This window comes from Micropterus dolomieu, linkage group LG19, assembly GCF_021292245.1.
Source record: "Micropterus dolomieu isolate WLL.071019.BEF.003 ecotype Adirondacks linkage group LG19, ASM2129224v1, whole genome shotgun sequence".
Taxonomy (NCBI): Eukaryota; Metazoa; Chordata; class Actinopteri; order Centrarchiformes; family Centrarchidae; genus Micropterus; species Micropterus dolomieu.
The window spans coordinates 7653383-7680654 of NC_060168.1; the positions used below are offsets into that span (position 1 = coordinate 7653383).

The 27272-nt window shown below is 40.1% G+C and overlaps 1 protein-coding gene across 1 annotated transcript; it reads left to right on the plus strand.

The window, feature by feature from the left end:
• The first annotated feature begins 1129 nt into the window (after window positions 1-1129).
• On the plus strand, window positions 1130-23987 carry si:ch211-159i8.4 (matrix-remodeling-associated protein 5). The gene is made up of 16 exons (XM_046031713.1): window positions 1130-1216; window positions 1987-2123; window positions 6310-6439; window positions 7924-8162; window positions 8465-8616; window positions 12034-15201; window positions 15454-15719; window positions 16477-16744; window positions 16858-17058; window positions 17307-17825; window positions 17973-18144; window positions 19955-20218; window positions 20354-20480; window positions 20784-20864; window positions 21339-22485; window positions 22830-23987. The coding sequence occupies exons 1-16, from the start codon at window positions 1130-1132 to the stop codon at window positions 23381-23383; spliced, it is 7512 nt and encodes a 2503-aa protein (XP_045887669.1). The 3' UTR covers window positions 23384-23987.
• Window positions 23988-27272: the final 3285 nt, after the last annotated feature.

Genomic DNA, 27272 nt, shown 5'->3' on the forward strand with positions numbered 1-27272 from the left:
TATATGGGTGCATATGTGTGTTCGCATCTGCATACAGAATGTCCTTGCACTAAAAGCTGTGTAAAGCATTAATACTATTAGGGCCGTGTGCTTGTGAATGTGGCTACATTGTAGAAGTATAAGTAATAGATATATATAAATGTATATTGAAAGCAAGCAGCTATTATTAACCACAACTTTTCACAACTAAAGACTATGTTAAAGCTGCTAAAATTAATATTTATATTTTAACAATGGAACATATGACTACTTATATGTGAAAGGGGTTGCTTGTAGTGATGAACCCACAAATAATGATCCCCGTAAGTCAGCTACTTCCCTCAAGAGTTCTTGACACGACTGGAAATTAATTCTGCTTTGTTTGCTAAAACAAAACTTTTGTTTGCTAAAACGTTTGCTACACTATCAACTGTATAAGGTGATTATATGTCAAGTGTTGGGTTTACAGGTTGTTTATGCTGCCCCCAAGTGGCCAAAAAATCTGCTAATACAGGTGTAATATACGTTGTGTTAACTTTGTATAATGCAGGTGTCCTTAATGAACCCTAAGAGGAACTAAAGAATTTCAAGGATTTGTGTTATGTAGACGAATGAGCCCCGGACATAATGCAATTACCTACATATTCTTTTATTAACACAGCAACCAAACTAAACTGCTTATCCTGTTCAGGGTCATGAGGAGGTGGAGCCCAACACGTTATGCAATGGGCAAATGTTATAGTACAGCACATACATTTTATGATGATTCTATGTTGATGAGGGTGCTTACTCATCAACATCACTACTGTGATTAAATACAGCTGTGTTGTTCGACCGGCAGTGTGCAATTAGTTGGTTGGAATCAGTCACTGCATGTACCCTCCCTTTTGTATCTTTTAACAGCATACAGTATATGTTCAAGACAAATTTCCAATAAAGTATCTAATCTTAACTTATTTTACATGGATCAATAGCAATATCACTATCCCAAAGAACCAGTATCAATCAACTACAACAGCCCTGCAATAAATCCTGTATATGTTGTGTTTCTAATATCTAGTTTTTGTTGACATAAATCTGTGCATCTAAATAATTTGCTCCCTTCCTGCAGGCGTATTAATGACGTGAGCTATCAGACAGCCATCCAGTCATGATGCTGTGGTGGTGCACCAACATCTACTGCAGGTTGGCTGCAGCATGGTTTCCCCTGCTCTTCTTATCGCTGCTATACCAAACGGTAAATCTTCAATGAAGAAGCTCTCCAGTTCTTATATGAGCCAGTGGTTGCTTGACTAATGAAAGTCTCTTATAACGTGACACTTGATCTATAAAAACAAAAAAAGAATCAGAGTCCTCCTGGCAGTGAAGACTAAGTGTTTAACCTGATGACAATAAGCATAAGTTATTCTACACACTACAAGCATTGCTAGTGTTTTGACTTCTTTAGACTTTTGACCTTCTCCATGCACCTTCACCACAAGGTGAAGTTGTGCCAGAAATCTCTGCTTGAGAAGACAATGTGAAAATCATATAATCACAACATGTGTTGTGCATGTTGCTTCATTGAAATCACACAGTTTTCCATTGCAGCCATTGTTAAGTTAGCAAATATTATGAGGCTGGCATAGGGTGATATCCACAACATAATGATATGTGAATAATAATATTTCCTAACAATCTTGCATTTAAGACAAATCTTTCCTCCCAGATGCGTAAATCATCTTTAAGAAAATGTCTGATGGAATTGGGCACAACGTTAATACACCAAATACACACTTTATTTTATGTAAACCTCAAGTCTATTTACTCCACTTAGTATTGATTTCTTTCCAAACTGTCAGTGCCTACACAGGCCTGAACTCATCTGTTTGCTTCTCCTTCTCTTCTCTTTCTCTCCACTACCTCTCTTTTATTCCTAACCATCTCCATCTGATTTCTTTCTATTTTGACCCTTTCCTCTCATCCTAACGGCCCTGTCTTCCTGCATACCTTCTCTGTTCTCTGTAGATCTCCTCCACCCATGCCATCCCATTGTGCCCACGGAGCTGCAGCTGTCCAGGCGTTAAAGAGGTCCACTGTACGTTCAGACACCTCACCACCATACCAAAAACCTTTCCTAAAGACACAGAGAGGCTCAACTTGGGGTAAGGCTCAATTACTATGCACACACACACACACACACACACACACAGAAGCACTGAGATGTTGTTATCAATGCCAGTCCAAAGGGAAGAAAACTAAACACTCTACAGGAAATAGTGTGGAATGTGGTGTTGGTGATTTGTCAGAGAAGTGTTTTCTTTAGCTAACAAATGGTCAACACAAGTCAGTGATCCACTAAAGACAGTCTGATCAGTGAGATAATCAGCTCATAGCCTATTGTACATTTAATTTGACCACATCTGCTTTAAACCCGAAAGATAAGGGCCTAGCACCAGCATGTGGTGATGAATTGACTCCAGAGGGCATCCATCTCCAAATCACTTCCATGTGGGTCTCTGTATTGTGGATCTTTGACTGCCCTCCAGCAGAGCAGAGAAATAGTCCAGCCACGGTTCTGTACATAACAAATTGCATTGTCTAATAATTGGCTCCAAACAGTACATATTTACATGGCAAACTACTTGGCAAGCAGCAGACAGAGCTCTACTATTGTTCACATGAGGCTTTCCCTTACCATGTGGGGCTCTATTGCTATCACTGCATTTCAGGTGCATTACATTTGGGCTCGGAGTAGTTCTCCAGCTCTTCACTACTGGATATAATGCGATGATGTGTATCTCTGTAGGTAAATGGTCAAAAAAGCTCCATTCCACAGGACGTAAATGTCTCCATATGCGCTCCTGTACTGTGAGAACAGTACTGTGGAAGCAATCAGTACATTCCAGATAATCTTGGTCTCAAACCAAAACAAAATGCATATGCTGTTTTAGACAGCCAGTATTACACTACAGGGACTATGTTAGAAAGGGTTTGGCAACAGCAAGTGTTATATTGACATTAAATTACACCACCCCCTTCAGGTCAAATTGAAACAATTCCTACAACTATAGCATTCTGGCCTTTGTTTTATGGATCTGCCTTTAACCTTTGCAAAGACATGTTGCAGGATGGAAATAGACAGATGGAATATAATATAATAATATGATATAATATCATTGCTGAGGCACAACATGACAATCAAAAGTTACAAACATAGACACTAGAGAAGAGTATGGAGGAAGTGCAAGTGTAAAGAATGGATTTAACAGTGTGTTCATCTGCTTTAATGTCAGCTGCAAACATGAGCATGTCCAGCTATTTAGCTTTTTATCAATAGCAGTGACCTTCCCCAGTGTTACTTTTGATCCTTAATGATAGCACATTGACTGTGTAGTATTTCCCCACTGTGTGGAAGCCGGTGTTGGAAGTGTAAAGTAAGGTTAGCAGCTCTGTTATGTGCTCATTATTAGATATGGGGACATTTACACTCCAGCAAAGTGAGCCATACTATGAAAATGGACATTAAGACATCCATTTAACCTCTGTCTTGCTTGTCCAAGTATGTAAGCTTAGCAACCAAAGAGTATTATTAGTCTGGACTTATATTTTCCTGATACTAAATAACTCAACACTGCAATACAAAAACGAGTTTTGTTATCTTCTTTATCACAAACCAGTGAATATCTTGAATATCTGGATGATTTGATGTATGTAGCCAAGTGCATATTTAAGACTCATTTTGTTTTACAACAAGACAGCTGGAAATATTAAAAAGGTCTAAGGATAGTGTTTTGGGCCAACTTGTGGAGCTAACGTTAGCTTATTTAGCTCCAGCTGTCCGTGACAGTTGTCATTTCAGTCGACCATAAGAAAAGACAGGTCAATTGCAAAACACACAGCTGTCAGTTTGATGTTGCACTTTATATTTGTTTCTTCTGATTTCCTATTGATTCTTTGTGTCGGGTTGAAGCAGTGTCTGTTCTAATGGGAATAAAGGGAATTTCTCAAGGACACTTCAGCAGAGCATACATTTGGAAGGGGACCAAACTGTTGGGGAGCTAAAGGCATTCTAAACATTAGACCACCCTGCAAACTGGGGTGCAGACCAGGGGGATTTGGTCTCTAATGCAAAACTCTTGGTGTATGTTCACACCAGGCATGTTTGTAATGCTTTATTTACACTCTGGAGCCTGTGTTCCTTTAGTTTGGGTTCAGAGCAATATTGTTTGAATAAAAAAGGAAACTGCTCTTACAAATACTGGCGCCCATCCTCTTTCAATGGAACTGTTGTGCCGATTGTTCAGTGAGTGGCGTGGAGGATGGTATGGACTACCTACAGAAAACATCCCCAACACACAAGGATTTCTGGTTGTGTTATGAATTTGAAATACTTACAGAACCTGGCATAGTGACAATAGGGCTTAGGATTCAGCTGTTTCTCCATGTGGTCTTTCATGGTACAGTAATGATGAATCATGGAAAATAATTCTAACTTTTCCATGATGAATGGGGGCAAAAACAAAAGTGTTATGTTTATAATTTTGTTCACTGTATAAACAGATCTGCCTTTAGACATGGTAAGACAGCACATTCTACAAACTGGTTTATTTCAAGGATACCTAGTCTACCGTTGCCTTTGTTTGCTCTGTCATTTTCTAGTGCCAATATTAGCTTTCATGCAGACAACTGTTACTGAAAACCCCTAAATACCATCATAAAAAGCCTGAAAAATGACTACAGGAGCTATTCTTTTCATACTATGCTGCAGAATTTCAACTTATTGATTTTGTGTCAAAAATCTTGGCAACAGCAAAACAGTCTGGGGCACTACCGTGGTATATGGGTTAAAATGCCAATCACAGTGTCCCCATTTCACATGTGGTTAGGGATATTTGTTGCATGTTGTTCCACATCTCTGTACTGCTAGCTAATAAAGAGAAAAAATGCCAAAAAAGATAATAATCAGGTTCTATTTATCTTCTGTAACCACTGATGCAAACCAAGGTGATTTCGCCTTGCAAGGGACAGCTACGTGAAGTACCTGCATTTAGCCTGTTACGTAACACCAAAAAAACCACCCACTAATCTTTAATGAGATGACAAGTGATAGACCAGTAGACTCCTGTGTGTGAAGAAATGCAACAGCTTTTGTTATGGTACAGGGCTCAATGTTAAACTTTCTTTCAACTGGCCCCACCGGGTCAGTGGTTTTGAAACTTACTGGCCCAAGGACAATTTTTACTGGATCTCCCTAAATAAAAGTTATTTATCAGTGTTACAACAAAACCAAAGATGTATAAGTTATGTTATACTGTTAATATGTTTAATCAGTTATGAAATACATCATGGATATAAAAAACAATAAACTAAAATGTAATCACAGTTAAAATTATAAAAAAAATAAAAATAAAAATATATAATTATAGGTAATAGTTAACAAAACAATTTACTTTTAAAACAAAAGTTAATTTTTACTGACCAATTTTACTTACTAATTTTACCACCGCTATTGTCGAACCCTGTGGTATAGCAGCAATGACTGCCTAACTGTAGCATAACTGTAACACTGCCAGAGTTCAGTTCCCAATGGGGAAAGCCATACTAAAAATATGTGCATCATGGTAAAGAAAAACACTCTGGATGAAAGTGACCACTAGATGATATATTGTGAGCTGGCTGTTTTATTGATGGCAGTGGAAAAAGGCAGAGTCTCCCATATGTGTTCAATTGGGTAGGGATAACTGCACCCAGGGAATGTTGCGTGTCTAAAAGTTTCGTACTAGTAGACTTTGTTAGACAATACACTGGTCTATACTGTGCTTGGCAATCAGTATGACTCTTTGACACATGTCTGTTGTAATTTGCTGAAACCTGAAGACTCCAAGAAAGGTTTGCACATAGACCTGCTGTTTTAAAGTGTTACATGATGTTGTTTACAAGAGGGCAAGTCTCATATAAAAAGCCCCTGTCTATACTGAATTTCTAAAGGTATATTGGGCCAATGCTTACAGTACATTGGTTCTACAGAAGTTTGTGAAACAGATGCAGCATGGTAATTCTTCATCCGTGTATGTGTTTCCTCTGCCTGTCACATGCTTAAGTTTTATGGATGAGGAAATAACTGAGGGTCAAAGGTTCACTGAGGTCTCTCTGTCATGCGACTTTCCTTCTTTACATCCATTCTTCCCAGCCATGTTTTCCCAGTTCGGGTGAAAGGTCACATTGCCAAGACACACATGCAAGCACTGACTGCAGACTAATATTACTTTCCTATCTTCTGACACCCCTAACGACTCTCTTTTACTCTTTCACCCCAGTGACTGGCTGTTTCTTTTCTCTCTCTAACAGTTATAACAGCCTGACAGAGGTGGAGGGGTCAGAATTCAGCTCACTACGACAACTGGAAATGCTCATGTTGCATGGCAACGACATTAGCACAGTCCATCCTGGAGCGTTTTACAGCCTGAGATCACTACAGGTACAGTTTGTGTGTATGTGTTAGGGCATATAATGTCTCAATGGGTCTTCTAATTTTTCACTAGTTTGTGTGTGTAAAGGTGGTGATAAATTTTGTGGCCATTTCAAAATATAACCTCTGAATTCAGCTTTCTCCTGACTGAGAACTTGATTGTTGCATTTTATGCGCTACTGAACCGTGAACTAGGGAGCAAGTGGACCTGCACCAAGGACTGAAATGTCAGGCTTAATTCTTAAGTCACATAACCTTTTGGCAATTACCTCTGGTTTCTCTTACAATATGTTCAGGTCCAGTGGTTCCAAAAGATCCAAGTCAAGAAATACTAAATAAATGCTTATGGTTGTTGATGTGGTGTGTTTAATTTGTGACAAACCCTCGTGAGTGCTTCCATCTATTACCTTCTCCATATCTGGGTCTACATCACAGGTGGAGACTAAATTTCATTCCAAGTTTACTTCTGCATTACATGAGTCAAATGATGTTGCTCTCTTTTAAGTGTGACTGGTATTTTCTTCTAGGGAAGAGATACTCACAACAAAGAGAAAATGATATGTGTAAAAGTATACATAAAAGAAAACACCAGGATAACACACAGCATATGTACAAACAGAGCCAAATCAAATCCCCCCAATACCTAAATCACATTTAAACCAATAATTAGTTGCGCTTTGCTTGCTTGAGTACAAATGCAGTGAGTCTTGTTGGGTGCAGATGGGTCCAATCAGAACCAAAGTTTTCATTTTAAACAGTCTGAAGAGCCATGCCAATACATCAGAATCAATTACATCAAAACTTGATTTAGGTTGGGTTGATTACTTGTTTTTGGAGGAAGACAATTAATCTCAAATAATGAGGATGGGATGCTCTGTTCTATTGAAGCCTTACTTTGTAGACCAAGTTTCCAAATGAAAATAAAACAAGTGCACCTTTAAAAAAGTTATTAAAATCACTTTTTCAGTAACACAATATGAAACTGGAATGTGACTGAATAAAGGCATTAAATGACTTGGTGTAATGTCAAATGGTTGTTCATGCTGCCCAACCTATTGAGAAAAAGCAGTTCTGCACATTTTCCAATCTTAGTCACTTTTAGCCCATTGTGTCTTGTTCGCACGGCTGTATGGTACAATTCAGTGTCAACATGTTCTTTTCAGATAAAACTGAAGTGGGGCAGCCATTTTTAGCAAACAAGCCAGTGTAAACTACTTGTCTATTATGAAAAAGCAAGTAAAACAAGCTAAAGGTAAAAATAGTTTAGTCAGGAGTTGGTGGAATTAAGCAGAGCTAAAAGGCTACTTAATGTGGACTTACATTGTCAGGTTCTGTGTCTGGTACCCTTTAGCCATAGAAACTTTATAAGCAAATTCTATGTCAGACCTGTGTTTCTCAGTTTGAGTCCTTCTGCCTCCTAGTTTAATAATAGCTTAATACAGTTTTAATGTTTAATAAATGTCAGTATAAGACTAATTATTTATTTTCTCCAGATCTTGAAGTTGAGTTACAACAAGCTAACAACGGTGAACCCTGGTCTGTTTGAGGGCCTTGCTGGTTTGATCCGTCTCCATCTGGACCACAACCTCATCGACTTTATAGAGCCATACTCCTTCTCTGGCATGACCTCCCTAAAACTGCTGCAGCTGGAGGGGAACCTTCTCAAAGATATCCACCCTCATACCTTCATAACAGTGTCACTACTGGGAAGCTTTTGGACCTCAGGACTCAAGTAAGACATAAAAAGACAGTGACTGTTTCTCTTGTTTTTGTAAACTTGGCATCCTTGCTTACAGGAAAATCCTCAAAATTGAATTGATTGAGATTATAATGAATGGATGTTCTTAACAAGAGTTCCCTCCAGTTAAAAGATGCATAGATACCCCAAATTGCTTATAGGTACTGAATTGCTAGTCAATACCTGTACCTCATACATAGTTGTTTCCCTGCCTTCTGCATAATGCATTCATGGTTAGCCCCCTGTCATCCTGTAGACCAATAAACAAAGGAAAATATATAATGTTTTTCTCTCAGACACTTACACCTGTCAGACAATCTGTTGGAGCAGCTCCCTGCCGCAGCACTTAAGACAGCTCCCAGGCTTGAGCTCCTCTCTCTACATGGTAATCCCTGGACCTGTGACTGTCAGCTCCACTGGTTGGTAGAATGGAGCTCCACACACGAAGGTAAGGACTCGTGAATATGATTACCCCATTCTTATTTTCTCACATTAGAAGTTATGAAATTTGACTCTATTGCTTACTTCTTCACTTCTGTGGTGCCAAAAAGTTTCATCTAAACTGGATGACTAACAGCTATGTAAAGAATCGTAGAGGGACAGTGTAAAAAATAAGGCTGAATTATTTGATTTTTGGTCACATTTGGGAAGGGGAACACCCTGTTAGCTGTTAAATTCTCCACTACTAGTTAGTGTGTGTGTCATTTGGTGCTGGGCAAGTAGGTTTATCAAAGGTTTTTCGTTTATAACAGCTGCCTGCTGTGGCTGATAAAGGAGTTAATGGAGTAAACCAAAACAACAAAGGTCTGGCCCTTAAAACCAGAAGAATGGGCTAAAAGAAACTATAATTAACTAACTAACTAATAACTTTCATACTGTCCATTGCTTCAGCACCTGTATTTACCCTCTGTCTAAACCATAGATTGTATATAAGAAGAGGACGTAGTCATCGTGACGTCACCCATTGGTTTGTGGACTGCTGTTCTGAAGCCTTGAGTTTGGCCAATAGGGCGCCGCCATATTGAGTTTTTGCAACCAGTAGCACCGGACATGACCATATTTGGACGAGATGGTGGAGCTAACGGTCGTGTGCTGAGCTAGATAGCTTACTTAGCTAGGTGCATCTGTATTTCACATTAACTTTCATTTTAACAGGGCTGACAATTTTATCTAGCGAACAACAGCTTCAAAACTAACGGCACCGGTTAAATTTTACACAGTGCTGTGGGTACGAGTCACTCCTACCTGATTGATAGGTTTCCTTGGTAACAACTTGTCAATCATAGATAATCCCGCCCTGAAGCATACTGCTTTATGGTCTATTTTCCTCTAAATGTGACCATAATTTACTAAATGAACATCATGTTGTATTGAAGAAGACTTAAAACTAGCGACTGATACCATAAACTCATTATGAAAGAGTATACTGAGGTAATAAATCAGTTGAGAAATAGGGTCAGTTTACCATTATTTCTAATGGACCTGAACTTCTTTTTGCAACCAGAAGAGTCGCCCCCTGCTGGCCGTTCAATAGAATGCAGGTTTAAGGGACTTCCGCATAGGCTTCGTGTCTCAGACCGGAAGCGTCCCACTTGGTCTGAACACATTTTAGCTCCTGTATTTATAATGCCCCTCTCCCTAAAAGTCCATTTTATTCTTGACCAACTTCTGAAACCTCCCGAGAGGCAGGAACTAGTTCACAGTAGTTGTTTGGAGATATGTCTGGCAATGTGAGACTAGGCCTCAAATTACAGTAAAAAAACACAACTTTTATAAGTTTTATAGCTCACTGATTTTGGCGAAACTGGATCATATTTTATGGAGAAAAGATTTTCTTGGCTTTAGCTAACACACCAGGGACACATATTATGTGTGTGTTGTTTTTCATGTTGAAAAGACAAAATGTGCATTTTGCATGGGACCTTTATGTTGATATTGTGAACTTGTTAGCAAACTTACTTACTTTTTTACAGCTAAACTCCCAATGCAACAATTATTATATATATATATATATATAAATATATATATATATATATTACGTTCCACTGACTGCATTTAGCCAAGGTGATACATTGGCGTTAGCTTGCCTGCCTGCTTTTCAGTACCTAACATTATTTGTGCATCTTTTACCGGAGGCTCAGCAATGTGAGCACAATTAAATGTACGGTTAGTGAGCCGGATTGCATATTTTAAATGAGATTGTTGCCACACTTTATAACAGTAAGTAACATTAGCGTATTGAATGGGTCTTCTGCTGTATTGTTATCCTGCACTGATATTTTGCGTCATAGTATATTATGTGGGTCAGTAAGTTACAGCGACTGAGACAGGTGAAGAAGTATTGGTAAAATGATAATAAATCTAAATTGAATGTCACGTTGGCTGGCTGACCCTGCCTTGCATAACTATAGGCTAGTATAAACAAATCGTTCCACATTTGCTTTGTCCGATTACATAATTTCTTGTAAGCTAACACTTTGACATAACACCAATGGTACAAAGAATAGTAATATGGGGCACATTAGCTGGTAAAGTAATGTGCCATACAACTGTAGTATTTTGTGCAGAATAACAGTAACAAATGCTCGGCGTTAGCTGGTGTGCTAACATTTTCTAAATTGAGCTAAAGCACAACATTGCAATATATTTCACATGCTTTGCAGTAATGCTAATTTACCTGTCCAATAGGATGAAAGCCAAATCTGTGTGGGTTTTGTCAGTTTGAAAACAAAGCAGAGGTCTCTCTGCGACTTGAGCCTTTATGATGTGGACAGTGTTTTACGTGGCTTCAGCACGTTTGTTGTTGTTTTCTATCTTCACGTCGAGTTTGTGTTGTGCTTGGAGCCTGTCATTTAGTGGTGTTAGTGGAGTCCACTTTGTTAGCTGCAGTGTTATTATTAAGCAAGAGCGCGCATGCAGAGGACCCGCCCTGATTCCATAAGAAGGAGAATAGTGGCTGGTCCAAGCAACAGAGAAACAAGCGTGTGGTACATTTCTATGTGAGCCTGTTGACAGTGTATAAGCAGTAAAAAAGTGATTTCATTGAAAAACTACATATACAAAGAAACAGAAATCATGTAAAACTATTTAAACTTTTAAATGAACACACTACTGTAAAATGATCATCTAAGGGCTTGACTCATAGCTAAATAAATGGCTGTAATCTATTTCTATATTATTAATATATGCGCGCAAAGGTCGAAATAGTGTTTCTCTGGGCTTCAGACAAGTGTTTTTGACCAGAAGCAGAACATAGTACTGGCAGAAAGTGTTGCATGTTTGCCATCCAGGTTCTGCACGAAATCTGAAGGACACAGCTAGTCTTAATAAATTGACTTTATTTGAGCCATATGCAGTCCAGAAAATGTACTGAATTGTTTACTTTTTCCTTATTCAAAAATGTTTATGACACATGAGCTTTGTCTCATTTGTCATAGCTTTGTTAACTTTTCATGAATCACGTTTAAGCAGTCCCATATGCTAGTTATATTTATCAACAGAACATTGATAATATATAATTATGTTTATGGACTGCTTCATCTCAAAATAGGGGCCTGTGACTGCCAGAACTTTATTAGTGGATGGATGAACCTTCACTGAACTCAAACCCCTAAAGAGATAATATTTTACCTGCATTTCCCCAAGCCCTTATAATGCCAGATTCATGTTTTATTTTTCACACTCCTCTTTCCCATTTAAAATAATTCCTTTCTTTCCCCCTTTCTCTGTCTTTACCTACATCTCACTAACTGCCCCTTCCCTTTTACCCTTTCTCCTCCTTTCCCTCCAATTCCTATGATTGTTTCCATCGGTCCTTCTCCTCTTTATCCTTCCCTCTCTTCCTCTATATCATTCTTTCTCCCAGGTGTAATAAAGTGCAAGAAGGAACGTGGTTCCAGTGAGACTTGCCCCCAGTGCTCCTCTCCTCAACCCCTGAATGGGACCCTTTTTCTGGGACTGACTCCAGACAAGCTTACATGTGAACGACCAGTTCTTCATTCCCCCCTTAAACAGTGGGACAATCCTGTGTGGGCTGAATCTGAAGCTGAGCCTGACCACCCGTACACCCGTGACTTTGAAAAGCCTTTAGGCCATCTGACCTTCGTTCTCTCTGACAGCCATGGGAACAGTGCTCATGTAGCATGTGATGTGCGCCACCCTGGAGACAGTTCACCCATGACCTGGACAGTAAATCCACCTGGGGAGTTGTCTGTCAATGTGTCACTGGTGACTGCCCTTGAGTGTGAGATTGATCGGGAGACGTTACAAAGTCTGTGGCAATTGGTGGCATATTACTATGAAAGCCCTGCTATCTTGGAGAGAGGTCAACAGAGAGGAAATGCAAGCAGAGTAACCTATCAATATGCCCAAGCCGTAAATGAAAATTCCCCATATTTCACAGATTTAAAAGGGTATTTGGTAGCAGAACCCTCGTGGTTGCTTCAACCCAGAGTCACTTTGAGGCTCAACAGACAGCAGACAACAACCAAGAAACTGGTAATGGATTTCACTACTCTAATTACCAAGCTAATCAACCGAAATAGAGGGCAGAAAGATGACAATGACGACAGCATATCCTGGGCTCTAATTCGCAGAGGGAAAGCAGGGCGGGTTCAGACTGCTCTCGAGGGTTCAAAGGTTCACTTGGAGTGCAGTGTCATCACTTCAGATCCGGAGGTGAAAGTGGAGTGGATGCATCCAGATTTGTCCTTTGTGGAGGATACAACTGATAAAATTGAATTTTCTGAAAGAGGAGAACTTGTGATTTTAAATGCTACACTGTCTGACTCAGGCCTGTACCACTGTATGTCTAGAACCAAAGCTGGAGTGGACTTGATGCCTTTGAGGCTCACCATCAAACAAAGTTCACTCAGTCCCACAGCTTTCAATGGTAAGAAAGTTGTAGTTGAAAAGGGACACTCTTTTTCTCTACCTTGTGAGGTGACCTCAGTCCAGCCCAGTCAAACTATGTGGTACCTACCCAAAAACCAAATTCTTCTCCCCACACAACAGACAAGACGGGCAGAAGTGATGGAAAATGGGACTTTGGTGGTAAGGAGGTTGACACAAGAAGATGCAGGGGAATACAGCTGCTTGGCCTCAAATCTCTATGGAGTTGACATGCTGTCACACATGGTGGAAGTCACAGGAGAAAAGGCCACTGACAGGTCTAAAGTACTGACTGGGAGAGAGCAGCAGATCATTCCAGTTGGCATGGAAGAAGTAGAGGGTTCAGGGGGAGATTACCAGGAAATTATACGTCCTTCTGCAACACAGTTCCCTAAGAAGGTAGGAACACAGCAAAGGAATCCTAATGGCTTTTCAAAAAGGATAAGAATCAAAGATTCAAAGAGAAAATCCAACAAATCTGTTAAAGAGTTAGATCCAAATCGTTGGGCAGAGATATTGGCTAAAGCTAAGGCTAAACCAAGTGTTGCTCTGCCCACAGAGCAGTCACTACCAAAGCCCAGCACTGTAACATTCCAAACAAGTACCTCCAAACATACTACTACAATTCCTTCTACAACTGCTTCTACAACTAGCCCTCCTGATATTAGGATAGAGCCAACAAATTTCCAAATCAACACAAAAGCTAAGACTGAGGCCTATTTTAAGGAGAAGAAAGGGGATAACAAAAAAGAGTCAGAAACCTCAGAAAGTGTGCCACAGGTTTTACACCCTCAGCCTCCGAGAAGTACAGAACCAACCCCACACCACATTAGCGGGTTCACAGAAAAAGCAGAAGCTATCACAGACCCTCCTTCTGTTGGAACTGCTCAGCCAGTCGATCAGTCAGAAAATAAGCACTCTGGAGAGGGGATAAAGAACTTCAACCTCGTTCCTGGTCGGCCAAACAGGAGAAGGCTACCTTATAGACGTAGAAAACCCCCAGTGAGAGTCCATCCGCACGTACACCCCTTCAACCATTCATCAAACAAGCCCCAAACAACTGTTCGCCCAACAACAACCACAACACCAACAACAACAATGACCACAACCACAACACCAACAACAACAATGACCACAACCACAACTACTACTACTACAACACCTGTTCCAACCAAAGTGGAAAACCATGAAACCCTATCTGCTGAGTATCAGACGGAGGAAGATGAAAGTGAATACAATACAGAATATGATTACAATGATAGCGATAGTTTGGAAGCCAAAGAAAATTTAACTAGTGAAACCTCTCATACCACTAATGATCTTGACAGTAGCCATACCACATTTCCATCAGCTAGAGAACATGTAGGTAACTCTACAGGTAGACAGAATTTACCTTATCCAAAGACGACTGTGACTCCTAAGTTAGATAGTACCCCTTGTACAAATGAAAGGACTGTTGAAGAAAAGGAGAAAGACACTGTAAATCTAATGAAATCAGAAAGACAGAGGGTTGAGATAAAAACACAAATTGAAGAAAATGGCAACAAAACATTTGCTGGAGAAAGTGAGAGGGAGGTAATGCCAGCAATAGGAAGGAAAGAAAACCATCAAATAGATACAGAAGGCAGTGAGAAAGACACAGAAAAATCTAAAAAGGAGCGGGTTACACAGAGCAACAAAGCGCAGCATAGCATCCAGTTAACAACACAAAATAGACCAAGACCTGACACTCAACCTTCAGTAGAGCAAAATACACCAACCCAAGCAAGAACTCCATCTTCCAGGGTCATTACCTCACATTCAACAAGAGGCAGAACAAGAGAGGAAGTCACACAGAAAGAGAATAAAGAGGTAAACAAGCCAAAAGCGATGCCTGAGATCACAGATCACAGTTTCCCAATAATGGAGCCAGTTCACCCTTGGCTCCATCAGAACAAACAGGGAGGAGGGCAAACTAGTACTTCCACGATGACACACACAAACCAAAACAGAAATACAGGAAGAGAAGATGAAGTGAATCCAGGCAGGCATTCCCAGCCTCACAGAGTCCCTCCGATGTCCCACTGGCCTTCTCTCCATCATCATCACTACCCTCACTACCCTTCCTGGCCAAGTCAAAGGTCATTTCCTCATCCAAGGCAAGGTAAATAAAGCTGCTAATGTAATGACCTTCTTATTAAAAGTATTGAAATCAGGTGTGGTGACCAAACATTATTGATAGAAAGTGTAAGAGATACAGGGTAAAGAACAAGACTATAATATTGACTTTAACAAGCTAAAATATTTAACTTAAGATATATAATGTTGGGTTGGTGTTATAATATGATATGTCACTGTAATCCTGTTTGGAATATAAGGATGTGTATTTTATTAAATATTTGCTCTCTGATCTTAGGTGCTGTGTCACACCCAGCGCCCACCCATCGACCCTGGCCTCTCCCCCACCCCTGGGCTAAAAGCCTGGTTGTCACCAACCGACCAGAGATCACAGCTGAAACAGTGAAGCCCACACCTACCATTTCTGGAATAACAGAAAACTCCAGATCTAATCCCGATCTGTCACTTAATCATCATCATCAACAACAAAATCATCATGTGGATGGCAGGACCCAATCCAGAGATCAACTGTTTCTGTCAAGGCTGAGGAACAGATACAGACAGGTATGATGAGGAGTGGTTTTGTGGGTGTGCAATATGTGATAAATGTAATTGTACATCTGAATGTTCATAAACTGCTTTAAAAACACAAATAGCAAAATTGACAAGATATTGACAAGAATATGCTGTAAATTGACACATTAATTTCCCTTGCAGTGTTTAACAATTTTAAGTTAACTGTAAATTTAAGAAAAAAAGTGCAAGTCTTGTTCAGATTTGCTGTGGAAAAGGGCCATTAGCGTCCACAGTGCCAGTGCCAGAGTTTTTTTTGGTCTATTCAGTCTTTGTTTATCCACTGGTTCAATGTATGGTTGAATATGTGTATGTCATAAACCAAGGTTCTGGTTTTATTGAAAGTGAAAATGTGCATTGAAAATTTTCGACGGCTTGTGGCCAGAGATCCATCAAGGATGCTCATGCATGTTGCAAAAACGACACACCTCATATTCAGGTCAGCCTTTCAATCAGTGAAATGGTTCTGTTAGGGTAGGCATAGCTTTGCAACTGGAGTTCCAAAAAAGGTGCTTTCTTCTCTCCTATTGAATATAATCACCCAGTGTATATTTATGTTCGTGTTTCTTGTTTTTTTCTGGCAATTTCTGTTTCAACTTGGCTTTTCTAATAACACAGTTGGTAATGATGGCAATGATGGCAATGATGGTAATGACGATAAATCAGCTCTCACAGATGGGATTCAATTCCAGGTTAATATCTGGGTTGATACTATAATAATTGATCATTTTGATTTTGGTTTTGCCAGGCACAACTTGATCGCATTGCTCAGCTGGGGAGGATGGTGACACCTAAACCTCGCACTAGCCACCACAACCCTCCTTCCCCCATCACACCTAAACCATATAGCCCCTACACCGCCAAACTTCCAGCACCCTCTGCTTCTTACACTTACACCCTGCAGCCACCGAACCCTGTTAAACCTTCATCATCATCATTCTCTGGTCTCATCCCGACCCCTCATTCTTACCAACCCACCACCCCTGGGGTTCAGTATGGAGGTCGGTGGCCTGGAGGTATTGAAATGATATAGGCTATTTATTTATGAAGGAAAATGAGCAGCTTATTTTAATCTGCTTTAATCAGTGATAATGACGTTATTTTTTGCTATTTGAATGTGTCTTTGTAGCAGGACGAATCAGCTCTCAGCGGCCCACAGCTTCACCTCCTTTCCCATGGGTGTTTGGAGCAGAAAGTGGTGGAGTGAAGCCCCTTATTACTACTGTAACCACAGCTAGTGTGTCAGTACTGGCGGAGAGTGACGTGTTCCTGCCCTGCAAAGCAACAGGGAATCCTGAACCCAGCATTGCGTGGACCAAAGTCTCCACAGGTAAAAAAAAAAAAAAGAAAAGGGAAGGAAAAAGCAAAATCAAATTTAGAACATGGTCACAGTCTGTGTTGCTTTCAGCTTATTCCTCTCCTTGGCCAGGTCAGATCTGCCTGCCACTGTTACTATTTTGATGCTATCACTGGGGAACAACAGAGACAGAAATGTTCAAATGTGGCATGAGAGATATAATTCTGAATTTTTATTTATCCCACCTGATTGTCTCCTTATCTCTTCTGTTCCCTTCTCAGGTGCTACCATTCCAGCCAACACCAGACATGGTCCCCGTTTTGAAGTCTTCAAAAATGGAACATTTGTTATTAAAAACATCCAGCTTCAGGACAGAGGCCAGTACCTCTGCGCGGCACAGAACAGGTTTGGATCAGATCGCTTGGTCATCACCTTAGCTGTCCAGACTCAGGCACCCAAGATCCAACTACCCAAGTCTACAGAGATAGCAGTTTACCTAGGGAAAAGTGTGACTCTTGACTGCCTTGCTTCAGGAAAACCTCTTGCCCAAATCTCCTGGATTCTTCCGGACAGGACGTTTGTACGTGAGGTCGGGATTGTTCACACGCTCCTTTCTCCAGTTTCTCTGCTTCAAAATGGAACCCTGCAAATTCACTCTCCCAATTTCTCCAGCAAAGGGGACTATAAATGTATTGCAAGCAACGCAGCAGGTGCTGACACAGTCACTTATCATCTTCATGTCGCAGCTCTGCCTCCAAGCATCAGTGAAGGAGCAATGGATACTGTGATCATTCAGCCAGGTATAGTACAGAAATATTAAAGTCATGCAAACAAAACATCTTCAAACGTCCCATAACTGAAAGTTTTCCTTATGATATGGCAAAGACAATAAAATCTTCCCAATGTCACAATGAGTAATCTAAACTAATAAAATCACATTTAACCAGGCAGGAGTGTGTATGTCCACTGCTCTGTGAGGGGCGAACCGGTGCCCACTCTGAAATGGATGCTCCCAGCAGGCGTCCATGTAAAGCCATCACAGTTTCTTGGACGTGGGTTGTTTGTCTTCCCCAATGGGACGCTGTATGTGAAGAATGTTTTGCCAGCTGATGGTGGGAGGTATGAGATGTGCATTTCTTTTAGTCTATGTTCTATCATTTTGTCCGTGCACTGGTTAAATGTCTGGTTGAATTTGTGCTTACTATATCATAAACCAAGGTTCTGATTTTAGTGACTTTGAAAAAGTGCATTGTAAACTTTCTGCAGTGCACTTTCTGCAAGTATCACTGATCACTGAACGTTTGTCTTTTTTAGCAAAGCTGGTGACTGGCTCTAGGGGCATCATCGGTCGGTCCACCATTTTGGCCTAGGCATAAATATTTCAACGGCGATAGTATGGGATGCCATGAAATTTTGTACGTGCATTCATGGTCCCCAGAGCATGAATCTAAGCCTTAGGATTCCCCTAAGTTTTCCTCTAGCGTCCCCATGAGGTTGACTTTTGTTTGTTGCTAAATGTTGAATGGATTTCCATGAAATTTGGTACAAATATTTAAGGTTTCCAGAGGATGAACACTATTGATTCCCATTACTTTTCTAGTGCTGCCAGCAGGTGAAAGTTTTTATATTCTCATGTGAAGTAGCTTAACATCTACTGGATGGATTGGCACAAGATATACATTCATAGTTCCCATTGATTTCCCCATTGTATCCTAATGACTTTCTCAATCCCCATACTTTTCCTCAAGCACTATCAGCAAGTTGACATTTTTAGCTTTGAAATCCCATGATAACTCTTGGATGGATTGCCATGAAATATGGTGCAGACATTCATGTTCCCCACAGAAGGTGGTGCCATCTAGGTCCATCATCAGGCCAAAACTGAATTAGTCTGATACTTTTTAACCAATTATCTGCAAAACTAGTGGCATTCCCATCAGCCTTAGAAAGCTGCTAGCATGTTTTAGTCATTTGTAATTGGGAAATACCAACTGTACATTTTCCATTTCTGACTTTGAATGGAATCCATCAATAGCTAAGGAAAGTAGAGGTGTATACTCCCCGATGTGTACTATCAGGCAATGAACAGTATTCATGTCCCAAGCAAGACCAATTTACAATTCAACTCAAAGTATCAGGCCGTTTAAAATGTCACCAGGCTGCTATTAAAGAGGTGGTATTATGCTTTTTTGGCTTTTCCCCTCTCCTTATTGATCTTTTTTGTGCATGTAACAGGTTTGCAAGGCCAAACCAAAGCCCAGCCCAAAGGGAGTTCCCATCTCCCACAGAAAACACTGCTCTGAACTGCCTGAAAACAGCTCATTTGTAGTCCAGCCTTTACTTCCCTTTCTTGTGACGTCACAATGAAAATATGTGTCATAATGCTCGCTGAGTGACTAGTCCAGCACACCCTCAAAAACTCCGGTGGAAAAACACTGAGCTGCAGCACACCTCTCCTCTCCCTTCCAAACACTAGCTACCCTCCAAGCAGTCAATGGACATGAAGTTGTTACTGTGATGCAGAGACAGAGCTCAGTTAAAACTTTATGGACAAAAGATACTTTTGTTACAGATCAATAACTCACAACTCTGAAACTCTTGCTCCAGTCCAAATTGCCAAACTGGTCAGCTGAATCGAAGCTGTTTACTTACCCGCCTTTTTCTGCTTCTGATTGGCTAGTAGTCCTTAACTAGGAACTGCGCATGTGCAACTCCCAACAAAGATCATTTAGAGACAAGATGTATCACACAGTAGCTAAAACGAAGCCTTCAACACAGGGTGAAAAGAGGAGCTGCAGCAATGTGAAGTATGGAAAAAAATATGGTGTTTTTTGAAAATTAAACCATGTAAACCTGTTCTGGTACAACCCCTAAATAAGATTTTGAACCTGAAAATGAGCATAATACCACCTCTTTAATCCTTCCACAGGTATGAGTGTTTGGCTACTAATGCCGTGGGCATTGCCAAAAGAACTGTCCTGCTGGAGGTGAGGGCAGATCACCCCTCCTTCTCTCACCAGCCTCCTCCTCTTCCCATCCCCCCAACCCACCGCCAAGGTGTGCCATCCCGCCAGCACTCTGTCTCAGCTATGTATGGGTCTGCTGTCTACCTCCACTGTCCAGAGTCTACCGGATCCACAAGAGGGACCATTTGGCAGCTACCCTCCAAGACTATCATGGAACATCGATACAGGTAACATACTTTTGTAAATTCATGAATCAGCACAATACTGACCAATTTATTAACATATTAAAAGGTTTTAGTCTCCATTACACTTGGCTGACTGATTTAGCCTCAACCTAATTTCTCTTCCTCATCTGCCTGCAGTCCAGAGAGACCAATTAAAGTCTTCCATAATGGGACTCTGAGGATACTTCAACTAACAGAGCTTGATGGCGGAAATTATCTGTGTGTCTTTCAGCGGCCCAATGGGGAAGACATGGAGCTCTTCCAGGTCTGAACAGGATAGATAATGAGTTTTTTTTTTACTGCCAACTCTTTTCCATTAGTCTTTATTCATTTCTGTTTCACTTCTATAATACGATGTCTAACATGCCTTAACTTCCTTCAAGAGCTTATAGATGTGGTCTGTCCTCACAGTTAAGAATAGGATTAAACCTTTCTGTACATGTTTTGGCAAAAGGTGTAGCAGCAGGTCATTCAGTGATCAATATGACTGAAGCTTTTGCTGAAACGTTTTTCCCATTAAAAGTTCTTCATTTATTTGTTATTTTTCTATATCTATTTGTTTGATCAGGTGGAAGTGTTAATGACCCCTCCCAGAATCGAACACATGAAGACTGCACAGACCAGGGTCACCTTTGGAGAAAATTTCCAGGTAGCTATATGTATTTAAAGTAGGACAGGCCGGGTCAGACATTGTAGTCGTGTTATAATATCACCTGTGTTTTCTAGTATATACCATTTATTTTTCAGTATTTTATGATTTTATGCATACTAACACATTTGATCTTATAATAAGACATAATTCATCGATATTCTCATTTCACAAAAGTGTCTTAAAGCAATAAATAAAGATTCTAAAAACCCTCTGTAAAGCTGAGGGGAACTACATTGTTGGGTTATAATAATCTAGAGGTTCGTCAGTACAAGCGACACCTTTCAAATTATAAATGGCTGTTTAACCAATTACTAATGTAAAAAAATGGATTTGGACAGTTTTAAATTAAAATGAATGAATGAGTTTAAAAAACACCCCTTACAAATTACATCTCTATTCAGAAATTAGCCTAGAATTATCTTTATTCTTATACTACATCCACTCATTCTCCCTCTTTTGTTTCCTTTTTAGGTGGACTGTGTTGCAACAGGCCTCCCTGATCCAGAAGTTTCCTGGAGTCTGCCAGATGGAACTTTAATCAACAATGCCCTTCAGTCAGACGACAGTGGCCTTCGCAGCCGCCGCTATGTTATTTTTGGTAATGGAACTTTACTTCTCCAGCAAATGGGCAAAAAAGACGAGGGTGACTACACTTGTTACGCTAAGAACAAACTGGGCAAAGACGAAAGAAAAGTGAGCGTCAAAGTGGGGCCGAATGCTCCAAAAATTAGATTGAAATCGCAATCACTGGTGACAGCTAAGATAGGAGAATCAGCAAAATTGAGCTGTCAGGCAACAGGTGAACCTACACCAAAAATCATGTGGATCTCACCAAGAAATGATGTGATATCGATGATATCAGACAAATTTCAGATCATGGACGATGGAATGTTAGTGGTGAAAAAAGTAATACTGGCTGATGAAGGAAAATATGCATGTGTGGCACGAAATTCTGCTGGTGATGACGTTAAAAACATGATACTTGAAGTTGAACCCCAGGAACCCTTCATCAATGGCATGAAAGGGAAGAGCACCACAAAGGTTTTGGCTGTTTCCTACCAAACAGCACTATTGGATTGCAGAGTGGAAGGGAAACCTGAACCAAGAGTCTGGTGGATTACTCCCTATGGCCATTCGCTCCCAACACCCTACCTGGGAGGTCGCTTCCAAGTCCATCGGAACGGGAGCCTGGAGCTGAGAGGGGTGAGGAAAACAGATGAAGGGAGGTACATGTGTCTGGCTAAAAACAATCTGGGTGAAGCCTCACTTTTGATTGAATTAGACGTAGCATCACTAGCTGAGAAACCAAGTTTTGCTCTTCCTAATATTGAAATCTTACCAATAAAGCAAGATAGTGGGGCACTGATGCTGGAGTGCCCCGCTCGTGGCAAGCCGAACCCAGAATTTGCATGGATTCTACCCAATGGGACAATGTTGACGGCTGGTGTTAGACTTCAACGCTTCACACATCATCTGGGTAATGGAACTCTACAGATCTTTCAACCAGTTGCAAGTGATAAGGGAGTGTACCGGTGCCTAGCAAAAAATGTGGCAGGACAAGCAGAGAAACGTTATGCGCTGGAGGCGGGCAGAAAGCCAGTGATGAGAGGATCTACAGGTATGTTTTTGCATGTCACATGAGAACAGTCATTCAGCTCATACGTTAGATGTGTTTTGGGTGGATGCACCGCTCCAGAATTCTTTTGTGACAAAGACAGACTCTAAAGGGTCTCTTGTGCAGTTGTTTTGGTCCGCACCCAAGTATGATTTTTGTGCTCAGTTCTGCCCAAATGAATACGGTGGAAAACAAACCAGTCTAATTCAATCAGAATAAATAACAGATTTGAAAATGTCCTAAAAGCATTTGAAGAAATCTGGCCATATTGCCTCACTTGTATTGCAATTTTTGTTGTATCAAAATGTTTTGCGTGAAATCTACATACTGTTATCATTCTATTCCAGGTGGGATGCAGATCACTTATGGCCTCAATCTCAACTTGCCCTGCACTGTGGATGGCTGGCCGCAGGCGTCAGTCACATGGACCCTACCTAATGGTCTTGTTTTGGACAAACCTCAAACCATTGGCCGTGTCTCTTTTCTTGCGAACGGGACCCTCCAACTAAGGCAGGTTGCCACCTTTGACAAAGGAACATACATCTGCAAAGCCTCCAACTCCTTTGGCTCGTCAACACTATCCTACCCAGTTGCAGTGATGGTTTTCCCCCCACGTATCACCAATACGCTGAACGCAATTACTAGAGTCAACCGGGGATCACCAGTGACATTAAATTGTGTTGGGACTGGTATTCCAAAGCCAGATATTTCATGGACATTACCTGGACGCACAACGCTGCTTCCACATAATCGGTTCACAGCGCAGAGAGGGATTCATATGACAGAGGAGGGCAGTCTGGTCATACAGAACCCCATGCTAATGAACTCTGGCATTTACAAATGCAACGCTAAAAACACACTCGGAACAGACTTTAAATCTACTTACCTACAAGTGGTCTGAGTGAGTTATGATTATTCTATTTTGAAAAAAGACCGGATGAGGATTTTTTTTATCAGGATTTGAATATACTACATAATAAAGATATTCAGATAAGAAAGACTTTAAACTGCCTGTCTGGTGGGTTGGCTTGAGATACCTTGCAAAGCACTTTCCACTGAACAATGAAGTTTCAAATGTGGACTTCACAGTTAACATTCATCTTTTGTGATTTTTAACTGCAGTTTTTGTTTTTGTTTGTTTTACTGTTCAAGTGTTGCAGAAGTCTTTTAATTCTACATTTCTGACTTTAAAATGCATTTTGCCTGCTTAAAGCATCGCCTTTCCAGCCTTACCCTGTAGATGTAATATCATAGTTCCCATGCATTATAGTTTGTAAAATGTTACCTCACCGCACAATTTTACTTTAACATGACATTGCTTGTTTTGCAACTGAAATAACTCTCCTCTGGACTGATATATGTAAATGTAATGTGCACCCCTTATATGATTATTACTGTCTGTGTACTGGTAGACACTTTACCAAACACCTTGGGGACTTTTCCCTGTGAACAGTAAGCAGTAATGAGTAGTGGATACAGTGTCATACATGTGGCTATATCATCAACTATTATACTCATGGGCTTATAAAGTTCTACATTTTATGAACCTTTAGTGTGCAGTGACTCTTTTCTTTGAGGATACAAATGCCCCCTGCTCTACAATGTGTATCATATGTTGTTAGCTTATAGTAGCTATTAACTGTTGAAGGACACCAATACAAAACAAAGGTGCACATAACAAAAAATATGTATGTATATAATTTATAGGTAGTACACCAATAGAATGCCAGGTGTAGTGTTGACCAATGAACCCTCCACAGCTTTATTATATACTTCCCTTGCTTTCTTTACAACTTTTATTATATATACCAATGCCCGTGATTTTACGATCATAGCTACATACTGTGTAATAGTAACTGTATAGCACACCACCTCCTATCAGTGTGCTAGAGGAGGAAATAATGTCACCCACCCACCAGGGCTCTCTCTAAACCACTTCTTAAAAACATGTTGTTTTTTGTACCAACAAATTTTCGACAACTGTGCTTCTGATTAGCTAATACTCATTGCCTCCGCTGGTTAGGTTGGTTAGGGTTAGGGTGGGGTTACGGTTAGCCAATAAGAAGCAGAGTACAGTGCAGGACTTGACAAAAGCTGGTATATCCGTTAAGTGAGAGTTGGAAAAAATTGGGTAGGAAAAAATGCCTCCAAAGTACATTTTCAGGAAATGAGTGCCCTGTGTATGAGATATTAGAAGTAATATCATGGCATTACTTTTGTATCATATGTTCTGATTTTAGTTTTGAGATCACTAATGTTAATTCCATAAAGAATCAAAAGAACAGTGAAGTTATCCTGCATCTAAATGATGCGGGATTTAGGAATGTGTGCACTCATCCACAACACTTAACACACTATTGCTGATATTCTGCCACATGCTTACAGGATGTTCCCATACATAGCAATGTGATGTCTATAACTGTCTGTGTCTGTGATAGCTTGTCTGTTTCTGCGGTGTTTGGTACAAGTGAGATTTTGGAGATCAGATTTTTTTAAATCCGTGGATACAACACATACTAATAAGTATAACAACTATAACAGACTTTTTTTATACATTCATATTAGTGCTTAAGCTTGAGTGGCAGTTGAGAAGCAGTCATGACCGTTTCTGATAGTTATAATCACAACAATAATGAGTGATTTCATTTGTTGCCCTTAACCCTACTGTATTTTAATGCTATAACAGATATGGCAGTTGTGTTTTTTGCACCGTAACCCCATATGACACTGTAAAACCAGGACATTGTTTTGGTGTGTATGCATGCATCCAAATGTGTGTATGTATGTAAATGCATACTATATTTCACTGTTGGTTTGTGTTCACCAGAATGTCAATGTCCCACGCAGCTTTGCTTCCAAACAAATAGGCTTTTGACTGAGGAAGAACGAAGCTTTGTCAGACACAGGCATTGGGCTTGTTCGACACAGTGTGTGTGTGTGTGTGTGTGTGTGTGTGTTTGTGTTTGTTGTGCGTGTGTGTGAGAAGGAGATTATGTGCGTCTCTTTGAGAGAGAGTGTATGTCTGTGAGGAAGAGATTGTGTCTATGTGTAAGGGATTGTTCAACACAGTGAGTGGTGTGCCTATGTGTATGTATATATATATATAAATAAATACGCTATATATATATATATATATATATATATATATATATATATATATAGCATATTTATTTATATATACGCAATTCAGTCAGAGATCAACAGAAAGGGAGTGTGTGTACATGTACAGCCTGTGTGTGTGTGTGTGTGTGTGTGTGTCGTGTGTGTGCACTCTTCTATTACTGATAGACAAAATGGAAGCAAAGCAGCTCAAACACACAAGAGCACTTCACACAGCTACACTTCATGTTGTGAGTGCCACTGATTTCCTTTCTTTCTTGCATTTTATTTAATACCTTATGAAAAGCTGTCTGATTCTATATGAACATTTTAGATATCTCCTGTGATGAAATATGAACATAACTGATATGCCATTCCAGTGGAAGCTAATTGTAAGCATGACATTTAGATGATGATCACAGAAAGAAACATCCTAATAGTGAGATAGTGAAGAAAGCTGCAAGTAAAGAGGCTGTCAGATGCTACAGTTGTAGTATCCTTTTTAACCATGTGACTCTTGGGATGGCAATTTCAGTCAGTTGGTCAACAACTTTGGTTCAAACTGAAATATTTACTCTACTAACTATTGAATGCATTGCCATAGAATTTCGGACAGATATGCATGTTCCTCAGAGGATAAATCATAGTGACTAATCTTTTAACATTTCATCTAGTCAGGAGATAATTTTTAACATTGCCCTTTTTTTTATTTTTTGAACTGTTGGATGGATTTCAGTAACACTTGGTGCAGCCATTCATACTTAATAACTTTAGTGATCCCCTAACCTGTCATTTAGCGTCATCATCAAATCAGCATTTGTCCAGTATATAGGTTTATTGCCATATATATACCTGCAAAACTAGTGACATTTCTATCAGTCTCATCTGTACTTTTAGCAGCAGAGTTCATTATTCATGAGCAAAAACTACACTGAACAAAATTATAAACGCAACACTTTTGTAGCCATTTTTCAGGCTTTTTATGATGGTATTTAGGGGTTTTAAGTAACAGTTGTCGGCATGAAAGCTCATATTGGCACTAGAATATGACAGAGCAAACAAAAGCAACGGTAGACTAGGTATGCTTGAAACAAACTAGTTTGTAGAATGTGCTGTCTTACCATGTCTTAAGACAGATCTGTTTATACACTGAACAAAATTATAAACACGTTTTTGCCCCCATTCATCATGAACTGAACTCAAAGATCTAAGACTTTCTCTATGTACACAAAAGGCCTATTTCTCTCAAATATTGTTCACAAATCTGTCAGAGTGTGTGTTAGTGAGCATTTCTCCTCTGCCAAGATAATCCATCCACCTCACAGGTGTGGCATATCAAGATGCTGATCAGACAGCATGGGTATTGCACAGGTGTGCCTTAGGCTGGCCACAATAAAAGGCCACTCGAAAATGTATTATCCTTTGAAACAGTTTAATTTAAATGCAAGTAAAAGAAAATGGTATTGATATTGATTTAAATGGGGATTCCAGGTATTGTTGTCATTCTCTGCATCTTGGAGGACAAACTTATCAGGCCTGGAATCTGGCACCGCTACAGTCCCTTGCAGTACGGCCATGTTGGTTTATGGAATGTGATAGTATGAGCAGCTGATCTGATCACATGACTAAATAGTGTGAGAAAATCTGTTTCACTTTCTCTCTTTCTGTTAAAACCCCCAATGATAGATACA

What these genes read in the sequence shown, in the direction of transcription:
- si:ch211-159i8.4 (XM_046031713.1), top strand. Translation starts at nt 1,130, where the DNA reads ATGATGCTGTGGTGGTGCACCAACATCTACTGCAGGTTGGCTGCAGCA. An exon ending in TTTTGGACCTCAGGACTCAA is followed by an intron (nt 8,163 to 8,464) that starts GTAAGACATAAA and finishes TTTTTCTCTCAG; the next exon opens with ACACTTACACCTGTCAGACA. An exon ending in TTGCCAGCTGATGGTGGGAG is followed by an intron (nt 18,145 to 19,954) that starts GTATGAGATGTG and finishes ATCCTTCCACAG; the next exon opens with GTATGAGTGTTTGGCTACTA.